This window comes from Lingula anatina, chromosome 8, assembly GCF_051362555.1.
Source record: "Lingula anatina isolate TDL-2025a chromosome 8, LinAna3.0, whole genome shotgun sequence".
Lineage (NCBI taxonomy): Eukaryota > Metazoa > Brachiopoda > Lingulata > Lingulida > Lingulidae > Lingula > Lingula anatina.
Genome location: NC_141774.1, coordinates 8944090 through 8969421, shown reverse-complemented (window position 1 = coordinate 8969421; position 25332 = coordinate 8944090). Strand labels below are relative to the sequence as shown.

General features: G+C 37.5%; 4 protein-coding genes across 12 annotated transcripts in view; 3 read left to right on the top strand and 1 right to left on the bottom strand.

Annotated features, from left to right (window-relative positions):
- The window catches only part of LOC106180986 (uncharacterized), a 28555-nt gene extending 21053 nt beyond the window's left edge, over positions 1-7502 (bottom strand). For 4 of the 6 annotated variants that reach the window (XM_087019407.1, XM_087019412.1, XM_087019410.1 and 1 more), the window contains exons 1-12: positions 7359-7502; positions 5947-6105; positions 5197-5289; positions 4685-4756; positions 4055-4297; positions 3356-3446; positions 2842-2957; positions 1955-2050; positions 1506-1619; positions 1012-1150; positions 685-774; positions 377-486 (exon numbers count right to left, since the gene is read on the bottom strand). In XM_087019407.1, coding sequence (XP_086875533.1) covers positions 377-486; positions 685-774; positions 1012-1150; positions 1506-1619; positions 1955-2050; positions 2842-2957; positions 3356-3446; positions 4055-4297; positions 4685-4756; positions 5197-5289; positions 5947-6105; positions 7359-7451 — 1416 coding nt within the window. In that variant the 5' untranslated portion in view covers positions 7452-7502. The remainder of the gene's footprint in view (positions 1-376; positions 487-684; positions 775-1011; positions 1151-1505; positions 1620-1954; positions 2051-2841; positions 2958-3355; positions 3447-4054; positions 4298-4684; positions 4757-5196; positions 5290-5946; positions 6106-7358) is intronic. The other 2 variants (XM_087019408.1, XM_087019411.1) reach the window with 2 other exon arrangements.
- Positions 7503-9528: 2026 nt separating this feature from the next.
- The window catches only part of LOC106164806 (uncharacterized), a 34059-nt gene continuing 18255 nt past the window's right edge, over positions 9529-25332 (top strand). Inside the window, exons 1-5 of one of the 3 annotated variants that reach the window (XM_086994067.1) lie at positions 9531-10213; positions 10383-10573; positions 10766-10940; positions 10993-11094; positions 11301-11418. The gene's annotated coding sequence lies outside the window, so the exon portion shown is untranslated. Of the gene's footprint in view, positions 10214-10382; positions 10574-10765; positions 11095-11300; positions 11419-25332 lie in introns of all 3 variants that reach the window. The other 2 variants (XM_086994069.1, XM_086994068.1) reach the window with 2 other exon arrangements.
- LOC106153014 (uncharacterized) lies at positions 11428-16949 on the top strand. Its single transcript, XM_086994071.1, has 6 exons — positions 11428-11975; positions 12174-12356; positions 12547-13543; positions 14000-14150; positions 14491-14610; positions 14977-16949. Exons 3-6 carry the CDS (start codon positions 13309-13311, stop codon positions 15044-15046), a joined length of 576 nt encoding a protein of 191 aa, XP_086850197.1. The 5' UTR covers positions 11428-11975; positions 12174-12356; positions 12547-13308; the 3' UTR covers positions 15047-16949.
- Positions 18310-25315, top strand: LOC106164804 (uncharacterized). 2 transcript variants are annotated; one of them, XM_086994370.1, is made up of 6 exons: positions 18310-18408; positions 19415-19562; positions 20268-20410; positions 21580-21715; positions 22161-22313; positions 25182-25315. In XM_086994370.1, exons 1-5 carry the CDS (start codon positions 18351-18353, stop codon positions 22309-22311), a joined length of 636 nt encoding a protein of 211 aa, XP_086850496.1. In that variant the 5' UTR covers positions 18310-18350; the 3' UTR covers positions 22312-22313; positions 25182-25315. The 2 variants fall into 2 exon arrangements, with proteins under 2 accessions (XP_086850496.1, XP_086850495.1); XM_086994369.1 differs by lacking the exon at positions 25182-25315 and having other exon boundaries at positions 22161-22983.

Below are 25332 nucleotides of genomic sequence, written 5' to 3'. Positions count from 1 at the left end.
ACAGCGATGTTGTATTGTCACCTTGAGATGTATTTCTGGTCAATGATGGATCATTTCCTACATTACCACAGTAGTTTATGAATAATCACATTATATTTGTTACAACACTGACAGTCCAGAAATAAAATCATTGAAATCCATAATATATAATTCCACTTGAATGTCTTTGAATTTCCATAATGGTTCTCTGACATGTTACTTGGATCAAGTAAAAAAGGAATTGCAGATCAGACACAGAATAATAAAAAGAAGCAATGACCAAAGAGTTTAAAAAGAAAAGAGAAAATATGAAAGATATAAGAAAGGGAAACATGGGAAATATACAGAAAATATTTTTAAATATCTTTTTATCTTTTAAGATCTTTTTTTAAATTACCTCGTCGTTGTCATCATCAAACAGTCCTCCACTGCTAGAGAACAGTCCGCCTTTTCGACCAAACGGGGAGTCGTCATCTTCCACGGGAGGAGGGCCAAAAAGGTCTCCATCTGAAAAGAAACATGGAATAAATGAGACAAGTGACAGTTTGAAACAAAAAGTGGAGTATAAAAAAATAATTCAGCTATTAGTTCGTTTGGGAAAAAAACACCCTGACATTACAAGCTTTAATCACAGTTAAGAAAATGCTTCAAGTGGGGTACAATAAAAATTGAAACTGAGGTAACTTTCTTTGCATTAAACACTACCTTCACTTCCTTTAGATTCTTTTCTTTTGCTCTTCTTCTCTTTCTTTTCCTTCTTTTCTTTCTTTTCACTTTTGGAAGATCGTCTTTTCTCTATAATGACAAACATGGAAGACACATTTAACAAAACAAGATAAATACAAGCCAAAGTAAACTGTGCCTGTGCACTACTTCTGATTAAAAAAAAATGGTTTTAAAAAAAATTGACACCAACTTTCAATGTTTAGTTATTTAAAATTGGTAAAACCAACCCGAAGACTTGATGCAGCCAAGGGTCATTGGACAAAGGTTAAAGAGCAAGGGTCATAGGCCAAAGGTCAAGGGGCATACCTTTATGTTTTGGCGCCTCTTCTGCATCCTCCCACTCATCCTGATCCTCATCCTGGTCCTGTTGTTTTGGGGGCTGAGGAATACCACCTCCCAGCTTGGCAGCCAACTCTGAGGCAAAGTCCACTGGGGGTGGCGGCTTCTAGTTACAGAAAATATGATGGTTTATAGGATCAATATAATAATAATAATAATAATAATAATGTCAACAACAACTATCAGTAGTAGTAGTAGTACGCGTATACTAATAATAATATTTCTTGTGCAAATAGTCACAGATGAAGTAATATATGTTAAGTGAGTTTGAAATACTTAATACATGTGTTTATATTTTCATGCACATATTTTACCACAAACTGTGCAAAAATGTTCTGAGCAGAGTATGTCATGCAGATAGTAGCCATCGACTCACAGATATCATAGGCTGTGAAATAGATTCTTAACCATTTGTGTAAATATAATCTGGATGCATAATAATCTTTAATCTAAAGACATACTTTTGGTTTTTCTTCTTCCTCGTCCTCCCCCTCCTCCTCCTCACTATTGAGATCCTCTTCCCCTTCTTCCTCAGATTCTTTTCCAAAAAGGTCGCCATCATCACTGTCTTCAATCTATGAAATACAGCGATACTATAGCACTATGTGATACGAAAGCAAGAGAGGTGTACTGAATGACTCAAAAATTTAAAAAATCTTGGCCACAAACAAAACAATACATTAAGCAAAAATAAACAACAACAATCAAAACATATATAAAAACATGCAAGCAACCAATCTACACAAGGCTTTTAATTCAAACAAATACTATGCAGAACAAAACACAAAATCAACAGGTTGCTAGAAAAATTAATAAATTAACATAGAAGAAGAAAAAACAAATAGAAGAACTTGCAAGAGGAAATGATGTTTTCACAGATACTGAAATATACACGTCTCTGCTGGGTTACCTTTTTGGTTTTTGATTTGGCCTTGGTTTTGACCTTGACCTCTTTTTCAGAGCCACTCCCACTGTCAGTTTCACTTTCACTTTCACTCTCAGAAGACTGAATTGAAGGTTAGTTACAGAAAAGGTAGAATAACAACACAGAACTAAATATGCAATGCTATTCAAACTACACAGGAGTAAAAGAAAAAAAAACGAAATCCAGAAATCTAAATCCGAAAAAAATCTGAATCTAAAAATCTTAAAATATGAGCATGAACCAAATAGTTATGTACACTTAAGCCTAATTCACACAAAGTGTCGGAACTCAAGAAATGAACCACATGAAACAGTACGACAGCCCACTACACACTGTGATATATTACAAACTGGTGTGCATTACAAGAAACTTTTGTCCAAAAAGGCCAAACTTCTTTTCATTGTTTAAAATCTGATATGTGAAAAGTCTGATAACACAATCTGACTTCATTTTCTTTATGAAAATAAAATAAAATAGGTGTTAAACCTATAAATTATTTTTTTTATTTAAAATAAAACAAATTCATATTTCCAAGGAATTATATTTCCAATTAAATTATGTTTTGATGATTATTGGGACCTAAAATCTTTTGCAGTAGTCTCCTAGTGCACTAAAGTTTGCAAAGTGATTCCCTCATCAATGAAAGTGCATCAATTTATGTCAAACCATTACAGTTAGTAAACGAAACATATCAGTAACCATGATTAATCTATTAGCTCTTAATCAATCAACCAATCAATTAATTATCACTCATTTTAATAAATATCCAGTTTATCCACCAATCGTTTAATAATTAATCGGTTAATCAACTACAAATATCACACAATCATTAAAAAAGTCTATCTGAAGATTTGAAAGAGACATGTCCTTACCTCTTCCTCAGAGGAGGATACTTTCTGTGGTTTTTTATCCTCTTCAGAGTCTGACTCGGACTCCTCGCTCTCTTCAGACTCACTGATGCTACCATGGTCTGACACAGCTTCATCTTCTACAGAAGGAAGTTTATTATTATTACTATTATTATTATTATTTACTATGGCTGAGGTCAATTTATTGTGCAGACCTCTGAAAAGCAATGCTGATTGAGGCACCACATTCATTTTGTAAACAGGGGCACACAAAAGAAATTTACATTACCAGTTCCACTCAGCTAGCAGAACGTTTAAACTTTAATAATAATAATAATAATAATAATAATAATAATAATAATATTTATTATTATTATACACCTGGACAAAAGTTTCTTCAAGTAATTTTTACAGAATCTGAGATGGGCATACAAAAGAAATCTACGTTTTCAGTTCCACTCATCTAGTAAAAAAAAGTTTTTTTTTTAATTATAAATTGGTCCACATGCCTCCTGTGATGGCAGAGTGACACACTCACCTGAGGGGAGCTCTTCTAAACCAACATCATCTGACTGCAGGAAGAGTGGAGTCCCTATCACATGGGGAAGAGGTCGATTGATGTAAGGATCCTGGAATAGAAAGTATTATTTTAATTATTTCATTTTACATCAACAACATTTAATTTTAATAAATTATTTCATTATATACAGATACATGTCGCTATTTTGTTGTTGTTGTTGCTGTTGTTGTTGTTGTTGTTGTTGTTGAGGGGCAGGTTAATGTAAGGATCCTAGAGTAAAAATTACTTTTATTTATTCTGTCTTCAAATATATATCATATACAATACAATATACAATATATACAAATACAATATCATAAATAAAATTAATATATCATATGTAAAAGTTACTATGATTTTTTTGTTGCTGGTTCTTCTTTATCTATGATAAATGACACAAGCTGTGAGTCACATGTAAAAGCTAATAAGAACACAATTATTCAAAAATGTAAATATAGAAATCTGCAACTGGAAGGTTTTTGCAGCGACGGTTACAAGAAACAGGCCATCAAATATTCACCCTACCTTTGTTGCCTTTATTTTTCATCCTGTTTCGAGAAAGGACGAGGTGCAAAAACATTTTTTATTGGTAAAATAAGGGTCTCTATACTCCCCTAAGAGACCCCACACACACACGCCCCTCTCTTAGATCTCCCCCCCCCCCTCCAGTACACATACCTTAGGTTCAAAAATAGGATCAACTTTATAATTGGCATCTTCATCCTCAGAATCGGAATTTCCTGCGTTCACATCTAGTTTTTCAAATGCTGTATCTATCACATTCAGTCCATAGTTAATAGCTTCAGTGATCTTTGGGATAAGTTCGGCTTCTTTTTGTTCCCTCGTCTTTTCTTGTTCCTCGCTCTTTTTCTCACCCTCTGGGTTTTCAGGATTTTGACTGAGGTCTTCTTCATATACTCTCTAGAAAATGAGTTTCAGATGATTTACAATGAGCTAAAGCAAACAAGGAAGAGAAACGACAGAGGTCTTTTTCATATACACATACTCTCCACATATCAAATTTAAAAATTGTTGAAACTGGACTATATTAAGAAATAGAGGAAATTAACAGACAAAGACAGCGTTCCCAAAAACCTTATCACACTAGCAGGATTGATCTATCTCTGTTTGCTGTAATTGCCTTTTTTTTTTCGAGGACACCTGCTTATAGTTACTGAATTGTAAAAGTTTGTATTAATCCCCTGATTATTATAATCATTTTATTATTCAATATATTCGCCGTTTTATTTCTTATCTATTTTAATTTTGGGGCCATTAGCAACAGAAGTGAAATGAATATCAACTTACGTTTTCCACAAACTGTGTATTAGCCAGCATAATGAAGTCATTAAATGTATTATGTACTCTCACATCCGTGGACTGAAATAAAAAAAAGAAATGAAAAACTTAGAAAAGTTAATTTAAAAAGTTTCATTTTGAATAAAAAATATATTCACTATCAAAGTGTTTATTAACAATTCCCTCTACCTCATTTACAAAGCCAATCATCATTCCACCACTTCTGGACATCATGAAATTGCCCATATATTCTGACAGTCAATTAAAAACGCATCATTTATTTATCAATTATTATTTTAATTTCCTTTGGAACATTAAGAAAAGAACAGTTTTCGTGTGAAATATGACCCATTATTCAGTCAAACAAGGTGACTCTCTTATGACCAAACAAGTGCATTTGTACTCGTTTATACATGTATGGTTGGAATCGATTCTGAGAAAAAAGTACAAGAAAGTTTTCTGATGCACTTTCAATGACTGTCAGTATATGTTCACCTAAAGGAAAGCGCCCATACACTTACCTTCATTTCATTTACAAGTCCATCAACCTGTTTTTCTATCTCATGAGTTCTAGATATCATCTTCTGTGAAAATTCTTGCAAATACAACAGGAGCTGAAAATGGAATACACAGGGTGTCAAGCATGTTTGAGATATTTAGACACAAGATTTTTTAACTATACAGTCTGAACTGAAGTTTGTCAATAAATGACTGCTGCAAGTGATCATCTGATGTCATGAGGATGATGCAACATGTTTTTCTGCTTGTACATAATACAAAATTTTCCAATTTATGCCGGCCTTCCAAATTCTGATGACTACTACAACTATGGTGTGATCACTCAAATGAACTGTTAGTGACCCAGGCTGTGCATATAAACCATGTACAAAGTCATAAAACATTAAACATAAGGTAAGATTTCTAGTTCTTTCCATAAAACATCACATGGACTTACTGTGTTATTTTAAATGGCAAATTTTTATGTAAGTGTCTGAAAAAACTAAATCTTGAAAAGGTCAACTCTCTTCCTCCACACACATCATTAAATGGATGTTTAATAGCTAGGCCCCTGCAGCAACGGTGCATGTAAAGGCAGGAAGACTATCGAGACATTAGCGGTATTGCTTTTTAAGTGGACTCTGCCATATTAAGTCAGCGGATCAGTTAGTCAGCAGATCATCTGTTATAAATGTGCTTTAAGTTAAAGGAAGCATTTCAAAATATTTTCCTTAAACCTGTCACCTTATACTGTACACCTTCCTGACACCTACCCCTGCGTCTCCAGCAAGACTCCAGTTTGTGGCACCTTTTCTTATTTCGTCAATGCTCCATGACCTTTCCCACACCTTCTCCTCCTCTTGGCCAGGTGGTGCCCCCTGAAGACCATTTTCTTGTGGAGCGACGGGGCCATTGGTGACTGGACCGTTAGCCTAGAGGAGACACAAAACACATCCAACAACATTAAAATAATTTCTTTTGTTATTTTCATTAAAAATATATAAAAGGAAGAATGTGCACTTGTTACACATGACTGGCCTACTTGTATAAACTCCAGAAGTTTCCATATGAATTTAAACTGACTGCATTCAACGACACCCTAGACAATAAAGCCCAAGTTACTTGATAATAGTACCCTCCCCCCCCCCCCACACCAACCTCAAAATATTTAGAAATATACTCAATTTAATTAAACATGCTGTGTCTCCGACCGATTAGCAATGTGCCATAATATAAGTGCATTAATTGTATTAATCACCGAATAATCAAAATGTAGTTAAAACAGCGTCTGAACATCAAAATAAAAGCGAAAGTTATCAAAGAACAGGATATCAACATTGATAGGTAGATCACAATCCGCTAGGGGCGCTACAGTCGTAACTGTCCACGGGCAGTGAAGTGTTAAACTGAAGTCGGCCTGCTGACAGTTCGCCTATGGAACCCCTTTTTTAAATCTCTCTTTTAGCGCTGCGTAAAAAAACTAATACAAGCCATTAACTAAATAAGTTGTAAATCAAAGAGTAAAATCCGGTCACATGATTTTCCCATGTTGCAGTCTTTGACAAGTTTCGGTTCTGCTTGTTTTAAGTTTTGCCTCTACAAAATGCTAAAAAATTTCAGGTAAGTGCTGGTATCATCTTTTTGAAATTTATATCCAGCAAAGTTTATGAAATTTGCTATATTATGTAGAAAAATCATGAAATTTGAAGGTTGCGAAGTATAGTTAATTTAATCCGCAATATTACATGATGTGAAAATTACCACAGGGAAATAGCTCTGCCCTGATTAGTCACAGGCTATGTGAGCCAGACAATAGGCTGAGCACACAAAGACACACAGGGTGCTCTGCTGCGCCTGAGTGATCACTGCTGGTCAGTGGGCACAGGTTTTGAGCTGAGAAGTGTGGACACTTTTGGTGGATTTTTGCAGTTAAAAAACTTCAATATCTTTGTTGCTTGTAGGAATATTTAAAAAATTCCAAATGATTTCATCCGGTTTTTGCATTACCTTTCAGATGATATAAGTATTTTAATTTTCTGATCAGTTTGAAAATTTTTCTGATATACCTAACATTGAAATTATCCAAACCCGAGCGATTCGTCGCTCTGCACAGAGGTTTCTAATTACCCTATGGAAAAAATTAAAAATCCATAATGTGAGAATAGTAGCATATTTATATACCCACCGTCGTTCCCGTGTCTAGTGGCGGAGGAAGAGGAGTATCTCCCATATTAGGAGGTGGTGGGGGAGGCGGCGGCGGAGGTGGTGGTGGTGCCATCTTGGATTTGTCATGTGATAATATTGAACCGATGTTTGGAGTTTAGTTTCGGGTTTCGCTGTAGGTACCAAATTAATGTAACTGTGAAAACAAAAAAGATTTTGTGGTTGTGTGGTGATCTTTTGTATAACTAATAAGTGGTCTATGAAGGAAAATACACAAGAATCTAGAAATATGTTTCTTAGATTAAAAAAAAAATGAAAAATGTAAGGCCACGACGATCTCTGTGACCTCAATGACCTCACAATAAACGCACACAGCAGAAAACGTCTGCGCTTTTATAACGCAACTATTTGTGCATGCAGGTCTTGCAAACGACTTTGATCACTGTAAATAGGCCTACCTATAATATATCATTTAAGTAGTGAAGAGGCCTCTTTATAACGTTTTATATGAATCAAAGTTTTCATGCAGGTTAATTAGGGCTGAGGCACCAGGACAAAATGTTTTATAGAAAATTGATTTTATGAAGCTAATTTTCACGTAGGTAGGGCCTACTTCCATTGTCAACACAAATCTTCGTTTGTATGGAATCAAAACGAACAGTTAAAACATAAAATCGCTATGACAAACGCCTAGGTCTACAAAAAATTATTAAAAAATTATAAGATATAGGCCCCCTATATAGGCCTATAAATAAATAAAACGAGACAAAGACGCAATTACTATTAGGCCTATCTGAAATTTCCCACACTCTAGATGAGGTAGGCTATAGGAAAAAGTTAAGCTTGGCCACCAAAGCTAAGATGTTGCCAATATCAAATTTTGCCTCTCGGGGCGACTTTGACGAACGCAAATTCAATCTCATCGAAAATTTTCCAGCATTATGTAACGTGAATATGAAGCCTCACAACTGGGTTATCTTATTGTAAGCTAATAATTAGATATATGCTTTTATATAGACTATTTTCAGGGGCGGATTCAGGATTCTCAACAAGGGGGGGGGGGGGGGTATTTAAAAAAAAAAAGAAAAGAAAAGAAAAGAAGGAAAATAATTTTTCAACTTTAATACGTGGAACGAACGATCAAAATTTAATACTGAATAAATTATAAATTAGGCCTACTATTTAAAATTTAAAAAGTCTTCTAATAACAACGCAAGATCGTAATGTAAGCTTTATGACACTTGATCACGGTCACTTTGTTCAGTTTCAAAATTTTTATATCAAGGCATGTATTGAGCATAATTTGTCTGTAGGCCTACCAATATACCTAGTGTTCGGCAACTTAGGTTGTATGAGCGCCAGGGAGATGTGAAAGGTTGACAGTGACAGCTCAGACTTATTACAATGTTAAAACGCGTATTAGGCCTAAAAATTAAACATATAAATGAAAAATATTTAATTTCAACTTTTATCTTATTGTTTTATTCATTATTTTTTCGTTTTTTTTCTCTCTACTCATGCTACAGGGTAGGCCTACTGATAATCCGAAGTCATGAATGAAGGCGTCCGTTGTTAATTATCACCTATATCAGTAGACCTTCTATATGCAAAAAAATATTAATTTGTTTCTACTGCCTGGTATGAGTTAATCAAGATTCTTCATGCGACCTACTGCTGCTTTCTTTCGTTTTGTAAAATCACAATTAATAACTTGTTTTTCATTTCTCAGAATAACAACTCAGTCGATTACAAAATATGTTATAGAGTACTGAGGTGGCTGTATATGCTATGTCCAGTGTACTTTCAATTGACTCACTACAATTCACTACAATCAAAAGAACCATGTTCCCTCAGGCTGCAGTCACCCTACATTTTGGATCAGTGTTTGTACATGCATACGCACGTTCTAAAGTGACCCGCGAGAAGTTCACGGCTACCTGTAAGGCCTACCAGTTTAACGGACATCGGGCCTATCATAATTTTGGGGAGAAGGTATGTTGCTCAGAAATTTTCATCAAATTTGCCTGTTCATTTCGAAGTCACTGCTTAGTACTTATTACTCTTATTATAAAATAAAATAGTAAACAGAATAATCAAAATAAAAAATAATAAATAAAATGTATATGTTAAAAAGATATTATAAACAATTATGGGCATCACTATCAAACACCACCCCCCTATTAACAAGTTGACCAGGAACGCCACCATGTGACTATATACCAACTAAAGGTATAAAAGCGCAGAATTTCGAAATTTCGTTCATTCTACGCAGACAGATCTGGAGCAACAAGAAGGATACCATTTACTGCGCCCCGTATCAAGCAATAAGGACACAGGACTCGCGTTTCTCCGAATCTATTCCTCATCCCAAGTCAACGCATCGCTCATCGGAGTCGTCTGGACGGTGGATTCGACGTTTCTCTAAGCTGGCCAGCTAAAACCTTCGCATCTCTCCACGAGGAATCGTCGCTCAGGAATCTTCGCAGGATACGTCATCGGCTTTCTGCTGTTGTGGGCTTTATTTTTGTAGTGTCATTGCATTTATTTCCATGCATTCCAGGTTTCTTCTATTCCAGGTCCAGGAACCAGAGTGCTGACATAGGTAGGCAAAGTTATTAATCCGTTTTTCTTTCTTTTACCAGAAGTCCATTATGTCGATTCTCGATAGTGCTCCCACTGACAACTGCAAGGAGAAGAGGGCCACATCTACACGTCGATCAATCCTTGGTGCCAGCGAGTCCTGCCAGGTCCGTCTCTGCGAGGTGGCTGCATTAGGGAAGCGTCCAGCGAGTCCTGCCATGGTCTGTCTACAAGATTGCTGCAATGAGGAAGCGTCCAAGACATATGGTGTTTCAGTGATATGGAAGACCCCTAAAGGTAAGCCTGACTGCCGAGTGCTGGCATAGAAAGGAAAAGTCATTAATCCCTTTTTTATTTCTGTTAACAGAAATATGTAGAAAAAGTTATTAATCCGTGCAGAGTAGTGACATATGTACAATGTACATTGTATGAGAAGTCATTAAGCCGTTTTTCTTTCTGTTAACAGAACTCGATTAAGGTGATTCTCGATAGAGCTCCCACTGACAACTACAAGGAGAAATGGGCCACATCTACAATTCAGCTACTTCGTTCAATCCTAAGTGCCAGCGAGTCCTGCCATGGTCTGTCTACAAGATGGCTGCAATGTGGAAGCGTCCAAGGCATATGGTGTTTCACTGAGATGGAAAACCCATTAAGGTAGGACTGACTGCAGAGTGCTGACATAGGTAGGAAACGTCATTAATTTTTTATCTGCTAACAGAAAACCTTTAAAGGTAAGCCTGAATGCAAAATGCTGACATATAGAGGAAAAGTCATTAATCCATTTTTTATATATGTTAACAGAAATATGTAAAAAAGTTATTAACCCGTTTTTCTTTCTGTTAACAGAACTCGATTATGGTGATTCTCGATACATTGCCACTGACAACTGCAAGGAGAAAGGGGCAACATCTACAATTCAGCTGCTTCGATCAATCCTTAGTGCCAGCGAGTCCATGGTCTGTCTACGATGTGGCGTCATTGGGGAAGCGTCCAGCGAGTCCTGCCATGGTCTGTCTATGAGGTGTCTGCATCAGGGAAGCATCCAGCAAGTCTTGCCATGGTCTGTCTATGAGGTAGCTGCAGTGGGGAAGCGTCCAGCGAATGTGGCCATTGTCTGTCTACGAAGTGGCTCCATTGGGGATATAGTGTTTCACTGAGATGGAAAACCCTTAGAGGTAAGCCTGACTGCAGAGTACTAACATGGGTAAAGAAAGTCATTAATCCGTTTTTATTTCTGTTAACAGAAAAAAAACCCCTAAGGGTAAGCCTGAGTGCTGATTACTGACATATGTAGAAAAAGTCATTAATCCATTTTTATTTCTGTTAACAGACATGTATAGGAAACGTCACTAATCTGTTTTTTTTTTCTTTCTGTTAACAGAACTCGGTTGTGGTGATTCTCGATAAAGCACCCACTGACAACTACAAGGAGAAGAGGGGCACATCAAATAAAGAACAATCCTTGGTGCCAGCGAGTCCTGCCATGGTCTGTCTACGAGGTGGCTGCATCAGGGAAGTGTCCAGCGCGTCCTGCCTTGGTCTGTCTACGAGATGGCTGCATTGGGGAAATATCCAGCGAATCCTGCCATGGTCCGTCTACAAGATGGTTGCAATGAGGAAGCGTCCAAGGCATGTGGTGTTTTGGTGAGATGGAAAACCTTTAAAGGTAAGCCTGACTGCAGTGTTCACATAGGTAGAAAAAGTCATTAATTCTTTTTTCTTTCTGTTTCGATAGAGCTCCCACTGACAAGTGCAAGGAGAAGAGGGCCACATCTACACTTCAGCTACGTCCATCAATCCTTAGTGACAGCGAGTCCTGCCACGTCCTGTTTATGAGGTGGCTGCAATGGGGAAGCGTCCAGCGAGTCCTGCCATGGTCTGTCTACGAGGTGGCTGCATTAGCGAAGCGTCCAGTGAGTCCTGCCATTGTCCTTCTACGAGGTGGCTCCATTGAGGAAGCGTCCAGGGAGTCCTGCCTAGGTCTGTCTATGGGGTGGCTGCAATGGGGAAGCATCCCAGGCATATGGTGTTTCACGGAGATGGAAAACCCATATAGGTAAGCCTGACTGCAGAGTGCTAACATAGGTAGGAAAAGTCATTAATCCGTTTTTATTTCTGTTAACAGAAAACCCTTAAGTGTAAGCCTGACTGCAGAGTGCTGACATATGTAGAAAAGTCATTAATCCATTTTTTTCTGTTAAAAGACATATGTTGGAAAAATCATTAATCCGTTTTTTTTTCTTACTGTTAACAGAACTAGATTATGGCTATTATCGATAAAGCTCCCATTGACAACTGCAAGGAAAAAAAGGGCCACATCTACATTTCGATCAACCCTTAGTGCCAGCAAGTCCTGCCATGGTCTGTCTACGAGGTGGTTCCATTGGGGAAGCGTCCCAGGATTATGTTGTTTCACCGAGATGGAAAACCCTTAAGGGTAAGCCTGACTGTATCTTCATATGTAGGAAAAGTCATTAATCCGTTTTTATTTTAAACATAAACCCTTAAGGGTAAGCCTGAATGCAGAGTGCTGACATATGTATGAAAAGTCATTAATCCATTTTTTTATTTCTGTTAACAGATAAATGTAGGAAAAGTCATTAATCTGTATTTCTTTCTGTTAACAGAACTCGATTATGGCGATTCTCGGTGGAGCTCCCACTGAAAACTGCAAGGAAAAGAGAGCCACATCTACACTTCAGCTACTTCCATCAATCCTTAGTGCCAGCGAGTCCTGCCATGGTCTGTATACGAGGTGACTGCATGATGGAAGCGTCTAGTGAGTCTTGCCATGGTCTTTCTACAAGGTGTTTGCAATGGGGAAGCGTTCAGCCAGTCCTGCCATGGTCTGTCTACGAGGTGTCTGCATCGTGGAAGCATCCAGCGAGTCCTGCCATGGTCTGTCTATGAGGTGGCTGCACTGGGGAAGTGTCCAGCGATTCCTGCTAGTTTTCTTCGAGGCGGCTGCAATGGGGAAGTGTCCAGCGAGTCCTGCCATGGTCTGTCTACGAGGTGCCTGCATTGGAGAAGTGTCCAGCGGGTCCTGCCATGGTCTGTCTACGAGATGGCTGCATTGGGGAAGCGTCCAGCGAGTCCTGCCATGGTCTGTGTACAAAATGGTTGCAATGAGGAAGCGTCGACGGCATGTGGTGTTTCCCTGAGATGGAAAACCTTTAAAGGTAAGCCTGACTGCAGAGTGTTCACATATGTAGAAAAAGTCATTAATTCTTTTTTTCTTTTTGTTTCGATAGAGCTCCCACTGACAAGTGCAAGGAAAAGAGGGCCACATCTACACTTCAGCTACTTCCATCAATTCTTAGTGCCAGCGAGTCCTGCCATGGTCTGTCTACGATGTGGCTGCATCGGGGAAGCGTCCAGCGAGTCCTGCCATGGTCTGTCTACGAGGTGGCTGCATCGGGGAAGCGTCCAGCGAGTCCTGTCATGGTCTGTCTATGAGGTGGCTGCATCGGGGAAGCGTCCAGCGAGTCCTGCCATGGTCTGTCTTCAAGGTGGCTGCATCGGAGAAGCGTCCAGCGAGTCCTGCCATGGTTTGTCTACGAGGTGGCTGCATCGGGAAAGCGTCCAAGGCATATGGTGTTTCACTGAGATGGAAAACCTTTAAAGGTAACCCGTGTTATTGGGGAGAGAAATAGACTTAAGTGATTTTTTCAGTTGCAGTCTTTACCATAAGCTTTTCGCCTTACTGGCCATTCGACCTAAATTTTCCTTAAATATTTTGGTCTAAATAAGGATCCACTGGTCCGAATACAAATTTCAATGAATTTGGATTGGATTGCATTTGAATATATATTTAAAATATAAAATTTTAAGACCTTGACATTTTTAGAATTACGATATAAGTTAAAAACTAAATCAAATCAAAAGCTGTTTTGAAAACTTAGAAAAACTCATATGTTCTTCACACTAAATTCATACATTCTGAAAAATCTACTTGTCCAAACAATTATTAGTATGTCGCAGTCATTGATTACACGGAAAATAATAGAAATATTGATACAACAAAGTGTTGGTAATTCAATTAACATTCTTAATAATAATTGTAATGTGTTACCGTTTTAGAGAACAAAAGAAAAGGAAAAGGAGATGAGACCCTGAAAACTCGCAACGTGAAAACAAAGCGGCTGGACAGCAAGAAGTACAGCGACCTGATAGTGCTGGGTTTGCCTTGGAACAGCACAGATGATCTTGCTCCTCAGTCAACATGGCACGGGTACTCATTGCTACTCATTCAGATCACTGGGTCCCTTGAAAAAAGTATTTTAAGTTAGTCTTTAATTTTAGACGAAAAGGATTAAAATGGAGCAGTCCAAATATTATTGGTTTCAAACAATAGCAGTTTTGTTCTTCTCATAAAACTTTAAATTAGACCTTTTGGAAACCGTTATCTAGTCACTTAGTGTAGACATTTGTTTTCTATTTACAATTTATTCAAGGAAATTCTTAGTCCAGACATTTTAGAATCCAAAAGCTCTTTTAATTTGTCACAAACTTGCAAAAAAAAAAAAATCACTCGCGCAAAATAATTTGACTTCCTATCGGCCAAATTTCAGATTTTCATCAGTCCAAATGCGACACACGTGGCGTTGTCACTGGTCTAGAATACTGGGAGCTGCTACCCCCCAACCTCACCCTAAGTGCTGCGGTTGTGGTACTAAAAGGCCATCGTACAGGTGAGCATGTATTTTTACTTGTTTATATTGTTTAGATCGTTAGACGTTTGTGTGATTCATATGCCTTCCTTTATACCTCTTATTCTTCAGTCACTTTCTTATTGTAGAATCTTAGCACTCTTCTAAATCATAATGTGATTTTCTTGTGTTGTGTTATAGAAGTGAAAATAAAATAAAATAAAAGTAAGTAAAATAAAACAAAATTAAATAAAATAAAAAGTAGTCATGTTAAGAACCATAACATAATGAAACATCAAAGTACTAGTATTAGTATTATCGGTGTGTAAATACCAGTGAAATACATATTCTTTGTTGCAATTACTGCAAGCGTTCAATTGCTTTTCATACTTGACGTTTCATTTGTAGGCTACGACAGGGCAGTTTTCCAGATAAAGCAGATAATGCTAGAACGCAGAAACCATCAATCCTCGCCTAAATGTGCAAATGTTCAACACTATATGTCGCTAGCAACGAGCCCCTGTAGCCACTTTCATTGATGACCGGACATCCTAGCAGTCTTCGTTTTAAGGACACAGCTTGTCTGCAAAAAAATTAGAGAATGTGGAATGATGATGAAGAGCGATATACTGAATGTAAGAGGAATACTGGTACAACCTAATAATGTACTCAAGTCTTTTGGATATTGAGAATTTATGCGCTTCACGGGTCACAGATACGAGTCGGGTGTAATTGCATTTAGTGAGTTTTTTTCAGTTATGACAGTGGAACATTTTATTCCAATAACTTAAGAGAGCACCGAAGTTAAGGATGCTCATTCTTAATTCCATAAATGTTCAATTGAATAAGATGAAATGTGGTTCTGTGTGAAAATTTTGTCAACCTCTATTATTATTTAACGTTATTATTTAACGTTCAAATAGAATATATAGTTGCTTTATCCACATTCCAAATGCAGATAGATTTTCGCTCACAAAACACCACCACTTATGGTCGTCTGTGTTTTATTTCAATCCTAGTGATGTAGTCAATTTTCAAATTTGTGCTGTTGATGATGTGGAGTTGTTCGTCAGTATGGCATTTGAGAAAATCATAATCCGCACACTAACCTCAACTAACCCTCACATCTTTGTAAAATCTTATTTCATGTAAATGTTTTTACATGAAGAGGTTTTACATTGACGGCTGGTGCAAGATCTATAATGAAATATTTTACGTTTGTGAAAATATTTCATTATATGTCTTGTGCAGTCTGCTCCTCGTGAGGGATGGCTGGATGCATTCAGGTATCTCTCAAGATGGAGGATCGCACATTACTAATATCACTAGTATTATAATTTTCTCAAGTTTTATAGCTGACAAATATATCCAGTTCATCACATATGCACCCTTTTCTCCGGACCCCAAAAGTCATATTGAAATTTACATGGACAGTCATACAGTGAAATATGTCGAAGCAAGCTTGCTTTATTCATTACTTGTATCATACAGGTAGTTGCGATTTCAGGGCAAAATTACATTTGAGAAACTTCTGTTTTAAACGGTTATATGTCAAAGTTTAGTTTAAATCATTGAGGTGTCTGGATAATAAACATATTACCTGAACTTTTTATATATTTTTCCATATAGAAGAACTATATTCTAGTTTTGATGGATGCTTTCAGTTGTAAAGGGATCGATTTTATTTATTTATGACTTATTAATATAAGTCTCAGTTTAATTGTGTTAAGACTCTAGTAAATGTGTCTTAATTGTCTTTAGTACCTCTTTCAGTAGGAATAACGTACTTTGTTAAATTCTTGTGCTTCATCTTGTGTACCAATATAGTGTATGTAGAGAAAAGTTTGTAGTCACGAGAGAAAATACCGTTGCACCATGTTGTCTAAAACTGGAAGATATTCTTGAACTGTAATGTCAATGAAAAACTGAACTGATGACATAAAAAAAGACTTAAGTATCCGGGCGTGGGCACTTTCCCGGCATTCCCCACGAAGGGTTTAGACGGGTTTTTCCCCACGGCCCGAGAGAATTGGGTTCTACCATTTATTGATTCATTGCGTTTACATGATTCATTAATGATTTCTAAAGTACTTTTGAAATTGAATGTTATTGTATTTAGAAGTTGAATAAAATTATATTTTCTAATTTTTTCTTTTTATTAAAAGTAGTGTACAGATGGCAAAATAATCACCAGACTTACAAATTAATTTTAATAGAGTTGCATGCATATGCGCGCGGCTTGTTTAATTATCGATTAGTCGAAATTCTTTTCATTTGCTCCTTATCTCACTAAAACTTAAGATTTGTCGATTTCTGCCACGTAGATTTCTTCCATAAAACCAAGCAATGTCCAGGTAATAAAACTGATTTTTGGTTTTGGAAATAAAGCTGCGGTGTTGCGTTACTTTTTTCTCCGGGAGTAACTCGAGCCGATACCTAGACTTTCCTTAGTCGGATTAGAGCCCCTAGAAACGACTATCTTAAAGAAATATATCACGCTGTGGATGTAAGAATCCAGCACCTCTTGATGTTAAAGAAGGGGTACCTTATATATAGGGGCGGATCCAGGATTTCCTAGAGGAGCTTCGTTTTTCTTGATCCTCACACGAAATAAAAGAAGAAAAAAAAAAGAACTTTTAAGCCATGGAACGATTCGAATTAAGCATTAAATAAATTAATTATAAATTAACATTTTGTCGCATACTCGATTGACAGACCACATCTAAAATGATCTTACGCCATAATTAGCTATGGTTGTGTTAAGAGAGGCATTAATAGACAAAACAGTCGAATGAAAAGATCGAAAGTAGGTCGATGGCATTGAAAGTCAAAGGGCCCATTTTGGGAACTTCTTACTCTTAGTAGAAAATTCCTGTTTAAATATAAAATTCTGCATATTTCAAGAAGACTTATCGCCGTTTACATCCACACAAAGGCAGCCAGTTTGGACATTTGATTCCACCCACGCTTTACCCGTCTGGGAAACTTATATTTTAATCGATCGTTATATTTCAAATTAATGTAGCTACAGGTTATAAAATCCATCCGTGTGAAATGCACCAAACAAGTAAATTTGCAATTAAGTTTATTTCAGTCTAATTGGGCTGTTCGTCTAGTCCCCCCTCCCCTCCCCCCCCCCCCAATCCGCTATTGGCCTTGAGACTAAACTGTGGTTTATGAAATTAATTCTACACTCAATCTGTTATGAAATTATTTTGACGAAATCGAAATAACCAGCTGACAACTATAATATTTTTCACAAACTGATGGGTAATCCAGGTCGGAAATTCACAATTTATTAAACATGTACCGACTTGACGTTTCATGCAGAATATTCAGCCTATTTCCTTTTCAATTACAATCTCGTCAATATTTCATACTGAATGTTAAACCGATATTTCAATGGAGGGATGATATTATGAAATCGCAATTTAAAGAGACCCTTGTAACTTGTTTTTGTCAACCCGTCAAATTTGGAGTTCCATGCTCATATTGAGACGCAGTATTCACAGCATATTTCCACGCCGATACACGATGACTTTATTACCAAAACGATGGGAGACAAACCGAGAATCTTCAAAAAAAAAAAAAAAACATATTTAGGGACGGTCCCTTTAATTAATCATTGTTGATAATTGAATTCAAATTGCGTTCATAATAACAAATGAGTGGCCCTGAGTGAAATTAATGAAGAGATAATCATTATCAGTTTAAAGGTATAAAAGCATTGGGTCTTGTCCATAGCCAAATCGTTCCTGCAGAATATAGAATTCAAGAGCAACATGGGCTCCGCTACTGTTTTAGGATTTGCGTTTCTGGTATCACTGTGCAACGCTGGGGGTAAGTTTTCCCAGGGAGGTTAAAGTTTGTATGTTTTCTCGCATTTTTATAAATATCTGACTTCATTTTAATTTGCAGCCTCATCACGAAGCGCCAGGGAGGGTACGTTTTCTGGGAAACAAGATTTATACGAGACTAATACACAGTCTCTCATTGTTCTTTGGGCTCTATTCATTCCGACCATTGAGAAACCCGCAAACGGGCTCCACCCCCAAGTGTGTATATTCTTTTTGAGACAAAATTTCTTGGTTTTTTCACCTGTTTTCTTTATAAAAATATTCCAGCAAAATATTAAACCCTGTGACAAGAGTGTGTCTGTTATAACTCCTTGGTAAAACCAACTCTCGACATCAGTCTTTTTAAGCAATATTCTAATAACGCGTATTTTTCCGGATAATCGTCATCGAGAATATACATTATTTGAACCGTGTCTACGGTGCTTTATTTCGAAAGTCACTGATTGGCAGTAGGTCTATATACAGGCCCGTAGCCACCAATTTCAAAAGGGGGGTTCTTATTCTGAAAAAGTGGACCTTTTCCCATAAAAACTTTATGTACCTAGATCATATTTTGCCCAGAGTGGACCTTTTCACAGCAAAAGGGGCGGTTCTTTCGAACCCCCGAACCCCCCTGGCTACGGGCTTGATATATGTACGCTATATAATGACAAAAAAAAGAGGAGGAGGAGAAGAAGAAGAATATTATTAAAAGCATAGCAACCAAAAGGTCGAAATTATACTAAAATAGTAAAGCGATTATTTTTTTCTAAAATGTTTATACATTAAGATCATTTAAGAACACGCTTCTAAATTAAGTTAACGAAAGCGAAATAAATATTGCGAGAAATTAGCAATCTGATAATTAAATATCTCACCATGAAAAACATAAATTTATTATTGAAAATATGGATGGATGAATACTTGAATGAGTTGGAAGTCAATAAAGGCTTGAAATCAAATGAATAATAAAATAGCTGGTGCCTTGGTTATTCCGTTTTACCTTTTAGTGGTGAAGCGTTCCGGAACTTGCTCCCCGCTAGATCTTCAAGGGTGTACGCAACATCTCATTGATTTTGCCCAAAGTAAAGGACTATCCTTGGAAGCGATGTCTGGCAGGTATACGCCCTCAGCTCAAGACCTGAAAGAAATCTGCAAGTAAGTGTTGGAATTTCTGTACTTTTTTTGTTAATTTTTTTTTTAATAACGAGGGTTCTAATATAAGTGTATTCCTATCTGAAAGCAGCAGAGATGTAAAAAAAATTAAAGTATTATTTATTTATTACATTTGATTGTCTATCTGTCTGTTTGTCTGTCCGTGTGTCTGTCAGCCTATCTGTCCGTTTGCCGGTATGACAGGAATTATGTTGTCCGCTGGGAACCGTAGACCGTTACCCTTTACTTTATACGGGTGATATTCGTCCCATATACTAACCCCAATACTCTGACTAACCCTAAAGCCTAGGTCCCAACTACGTTTTGGACGCACGGTTTTTAGGTTCCTTGCGTCCGTCTAGGATGTAGCTAGATCGCAGGGAAGGAATCGGGAAGGAGTTCGTGCGTGAGGAGCACGTCCATCGTGCGACTTTTGGAGGACGCAAACAGCACTTAGAAACTTTTCGACATGATCAACAGCCGCTACGTGCGATCAAGCTACGTTCTAGCCGAACGCAAGGAACCTAAAAACCGTGCGTCCAAAACGTAGTTGGGACCTAGGCTTTACTTTATACGGGTGACATTCGTCCCATATACAAACCCCAATACTCTGACTAACCCTAACTTGCACTAATCATATGGGACCCCGGACGTCCATTCCTAGGACTACCACTCTGTTTATTATTATTATTTTGCTTCTATTTTTAGCATATACCCGAGAGTTATTGAATGTATCGAAGAGGTAGCGAGCAGAGATTCGTGCGATCCGGAAGTTGCTAGGCTTTTCAGAGGGACGGCAGAGAGCTTGCAATCCAGTATTAATTCAACATGTGGGGAGCAAGAGAGAAACTGTAAGTCGCTCTCTCTCTCTCTTTCTCTCTCTCTCTCTCTCTCTCTCTCTCTCTCTCTCTGAGGGTCCGTTTGTTATTTCCGTTACCCGTGAAAGTCACTTTTTATTTCCTGAGATGCGTGAAACGTTAATTTCATTTAGCGTGATTCATAAAGCACACCATTTCCGTGACTTGTGAATGAGGCTTTTTAATCTCCGCCATTTGTGAAACGAAATCATTATACCCGGTGATCCGTGGTTTTCAGGATCTTCGACGCGCATTGTTAGTGACGTATGAATAAATTTTATTTAATGTAATTTGTGAATGTTGCTTCTATTTCCGGGAACTGTGATCAACCCCCCCCCCCCATGGGACCCTCCTCCTCCTCTCTCTGTCTCAATAATCTACATAGTTGTGGTCCCTAAATGGACGCTACATTGCTGTAAAGAACATTTGATAAGAACTCGATTCGTGTCCTCAAACAAAACAGGTTAAGACCTGGCGCCAAAACATCCCCAGAATTCTCCCGTAAATTGATTTTCGAAGGGAAATACAACTTCCTTACACTTCTGATGAAGATATGCTGTGAGCAATTTTTTTTTTTTCAAAAGTAAAGCTTCCCTTTTTCAGTTTTTGTCCTAAAACTTTTTGGCCTCCTCTCGTAGTGAATACATTTAACTGTCAGCCTCACTGCAGTCACTGCTTGACTATATGTAATATCCGCCATTCATTAACAAACATTTATTCTATCATTAATATGAAATTTAAATCCAGCTAATACAAGAAATTGATTTTCACAAATTAGATCAAGCGAAATAAGCAATTTAGAGAACAGCGAAATAACAGTGCCTACTCCAGACCTGGAATAGAAACTAGAATCCAATAATACGACATTTTGAGTCCCTTCAAAATGGCGGGGAAATTAACTTCATCTTTTTTTTTAAGTTGTCTATGGTTGTCCAAGGAATTTATTTATCAAGCTTTTAAGGGTAGTAAACGATTTTATGTAGCTTTTATCCTTCAGTCGCATTCCTTTGAGTACAGTTTTAAACTTTTTAATTCATACAGCACTGTTTTTTTTTTATTTTCTATTTTTTTACACCGATGCTTTTTCAGAGCATTTTATTCCCGATATTGTACATTTTTTATAGGCTAAATAAAAATTAATCTTTTTCTTAACCATTTAACAGTGACCCTCCAAAATCATGAATGCATGCGAAGATATACAATGGCTGCCGAACGACGGTGTAAACCAAAGACTGAATTTTTAGGGATGATGATTGGGAAGGCAATGGCGGGTACTGCGACAGAGTCTTCTGTTTGTTGGTAAGTTAATGTTTGTTTAAAGCCCCTTTTACACTGGACGGCGTCCTTTGTGCGTCCCTTAGCACGGCCCCTTTTGAGAGTAAAGAACGAACTTTACGTGCCAACTGGCCGACCATAGAGCATTCATTCTGCAACCGAAGCGATGCTTGTGCCTCCTTTCTACGACCACAGCGATGCCAGTTTCATGGTCGCACAAAGGACGCAGAAAGGACGCCGCCCAGTGTAAAGGAGGTTTTGATTTCTACATTATTCTTGATATTCTGCGGTTCAGTTCAACGTTTTTGATAATTGATGATGTTTTGATGTGAAAGTCTTAAGCTAGATAAAAAGATAAAAGTGAAGTCGAAACTCCAAGTAATATCATAGCATCGTTTGCGTTTGCCCCTGGACTTAGCTATCCTGCTAATCACATATGCCTATCTTAACCCCAGTGTTTTTTTTTCAGGGCCATGAGACGCCTTGTAAAGTGCCACATAAAAGTCGTTACAAAGAAATGTGACGAGGAATTTGCCAACTTTATCAAGAATACGTTGGTCGACTCGCTGTCAAAGGCGATGCCCGGTATTTCGTGCTCGGTCCCCAACTCAACTACATAAAGGTGGCACATATGCACATTGTCCTTTCATTGAAATCATATTAAAATGATATTATTTAAATGTATAATTACATTTGTATGTATTATATATATATATATATATATATATATATATATATATATAGCAAGAACAGGGTCATCCCCACACATCAGATTATTCCTCAGCCTGGCAGATTTCAGGAGAGACTGATCAACAGGAAGTGATCTGTTAGAGCAGCTGACAATTTATGCAGGACGTATGTGAGTGTTTCATGTGCCGCGGAGGCCATTTGGAGCATATTTTGGAAAGAACACAACATTAAGACAAAGCTACCAAAATAACTGAAACTTTGGGGAATGATCGTACACAGACTGAAGTTTAGGTCCAGCAAATATCTTGAATTATGTATTTAAAATGCAAATTTTCAGACCTAATTATTACGTAAATGTTATGACTCAACAACATTTACTACAAATGCTATCTACTAAATACATGTCATTTCCTTTATTAGAGAGACGTTACAATTAATGTGATCGTCACAAATCTCGAATTATCGATATTTTGAGTGTGTGAACAAGGAGAAATAAATAATAGTAGAAGCGTTTTAAAATACAATGTATGTAGTTTGTCATGTTCATGAAATGATTTAATTTATTGTAATGAGGAGATATACAGTAACTGTCACCACCACCACATTAGCGTTTTTTATTTTATTTTATTTATTTTTATTTTTTTTACAATCGATTCATCGTAGAATCCATTTGTTGATAAGGTACTTCCACAACACACACGCGCGCGCTCTCTCTCTCTTTCTCTCTCTCTCTCACACACACACATACACACACACACACACACACACACATTCTCTCTCTCTCTCTCTCTCTCTCTCTCACACACACACAGCCACAGTGAGGTCCTCAGACAGAAATAATGGCTACATATCCAGTTAACGTCGAATTTTGGGAAAGTATGGGAAAAAAAGTTAAAAACCGCACAGGCATCCTGATAATGGAAGGGTTTTGACTGACCTGCGATTCTCGGAGTGTTACTTAAACTTACAGAATAAAAGTTTCTCGTTGTCTCAGAAACTCCGGGTAATTGACATGCACTCCTCATGTCCAATATCCATAACATTAATACTCTCCATTGTTAACATTTCCTCAATTTCTCAACAAACCTTGTAAAATATAAACAGCTATAACTGTCTGTTATCTCTTATTACTGTAATTGCAGATGCACTTTTATTACTTATTTATTTATATGGGATATCTACGAAAATGAACGCTCGAGTATCGCAGTACATCTTTTCACTTGAACGAACTTTTTTCTCGATAATTCTTAACGATTTTTTAAAAATATCAAACGGATCTATATAAGGAGAAACAGTGAGTGTACTCGTGGCAGGCGAAGCAAGGCTCGAGTCCGATTTTCAAGCTGGGTCGAGTCAAAGACAACCTCATTGAAAAAAAAAAACACACACACACAAATGGAGCTGTTGTGTGCCTGGCCATAAAAACATTGATAGTAAGCAATTGACTTATTAACATGTAAGCTCAGTGTTCGACAACTTACGTTGTGTGGTCGTCAGGGAGATGTGAAAGGATGCCAGTGACCACTCAGACTTAAAACAATATTAAAATGTGTATTATTGCAGTTTTCAATTGAGTATTAAGGGGATAAAGACGTATAAATCAGAAATATTTAATTTTTATCTTAATGTCTTTTTTATTTTAATTTTTGTTTTTTTCTCCACTCATGCTACTGGCATCAGAGTATTGATAACCCAAAGCCGTGAAGAGAGGTGCCCGCTTATAATTATTACCTATACCAGTAGACCTTTTATATGCAAAAAATATTCATTTGTTTCTACTGCCTAGTATAAGTAAATCAAGATTTTTTCATTTGACCTAGTGCTGCTTTCTTTCGTTTCGTAAAATAACAATAACTTGTTTTTCATTTCTCAGAATAAATACTCAGTTGATAAAAAATGTGTTTCAAAGTACTGAGGTGGCTGTAGGCACGAAGTCCAGTGTATTTTCAATTGGCTCACTACAATTCACTGCAACCAAAACAATCATGCTCCCTCAGGCTGCCTCGAAAATGCAGTCACCCTACGCCCTATTACATTACCCACATTTTGGATCAGTGTTTGTATACGCACGTACTATAGTGGCCTGCGAGAAGTTCACTACTACCTGTACCGGTTTAACGGACATCATGGCCATTATAATTTTGGGGAGAAGGTATGTTGCTCAGAAATTGTCATCAAATATGCCTGTACATTTCGAAGTCACTGCTTAGTACTTATTACTCTTATCTTAAAATAAAATGATAAACAGAATAATCAAAATGAAAAATAGTAAATAAAATGTATATGTCAATAATATATAATAATCAATTTTGCGCATCACTATCAAACACCACCCCTATGAACAAGTTGACAAGGAACGCCACCATGTGACTATATACCAACTAAAGGTATAAAAGCGCAGAATTTCGAAATTTCGTTCATTCTACGCAGACAGATCAGGAGCAACAAGAAGGATGCCATTTACTGCGCCCCGTATCAAGCAATAAGGACACAGGACTCGCGTTTCTCCGAATCTATTCCTCATCCCAAGTCGACGCATCGCTCATCGGAGTCGTCTGGACGGTGGATTCGACATTTCTCTAAGCTGGCCAGCTAAAACCTTCGCATCTCTCCACGAGGAATCGTCGCTCAGGAATCTTCGCAGGATACGTCATCGGCTTTCTGCTGTTGTGGGCTTTATTTTTGTAGTGTCATTGCATTTATTTCCATGCATTCCAGGTTTCTTCTATTACAGGTCCAGGAAGCAGAGTGCTGACATAGGTAGGCAAAGTTATTAATCCGTTTTTCTTTCTTTTACCAGAAGTCCATTATGTCGATTCTCGATAGAGCTCCCACTGACAACTGCAAGGAGAAGAGGGCCACATCTACACGTCGGTCAATCCTTGGTGCCAGCGAGTCCTGCCAGGTCCGTCTCAGCGAGGTGGCTGCATTAGGGAAGCGTCCAGCGAGAA

Excerpts from the sequence above, each read along its gene's own strand:
- LOC106153014 (XM_086994071.1), top strand. The coding sequence starts at position 13,309 with ATGGTCTGTCTACGAGGTGGCTGCATCGGGGAAGCGTCCAGCGAGTCC. Across the intron at positions 14,151-14,490 it reads CCTCAGTCAACATGGCACGG|ATTTTCATCAGTCCAAATGC; the intron begins GTACTCATTGCT and ends GCCAAATTTCAG. Across the intron at positions 14,611-14,976 it reads ACTAAAAGGCCATCGTACAG|GCTACGACAGGGCAGTTTTC; the intron begins GTGAGCATGTAT and ends TTTCATTTGTAG.
- LOC106164804 (XM_086994370.1), top strand. The coding sequence starts at position 18,351 with ATGGGCTCCGCTACTGTTTTAGGATTTGCGTTTCTGGTATCACTGTGC. Across the intron at positions 19,563-20,267 it reads GACCTGAAAGAAATCTGCAA|CATATACCCGAGAGTTATTG; the intron begins GTAAGTGTTGGA and ends TTCTATTTTTAG. Across the intron at positions 20,411-21,579 it reads TGGGGAGCAAGAGAGAAACT|TGACCCTCCAAAATCATGAA; the intron begins GTAAGTCGCTCT and ends ACCATTTAACAG.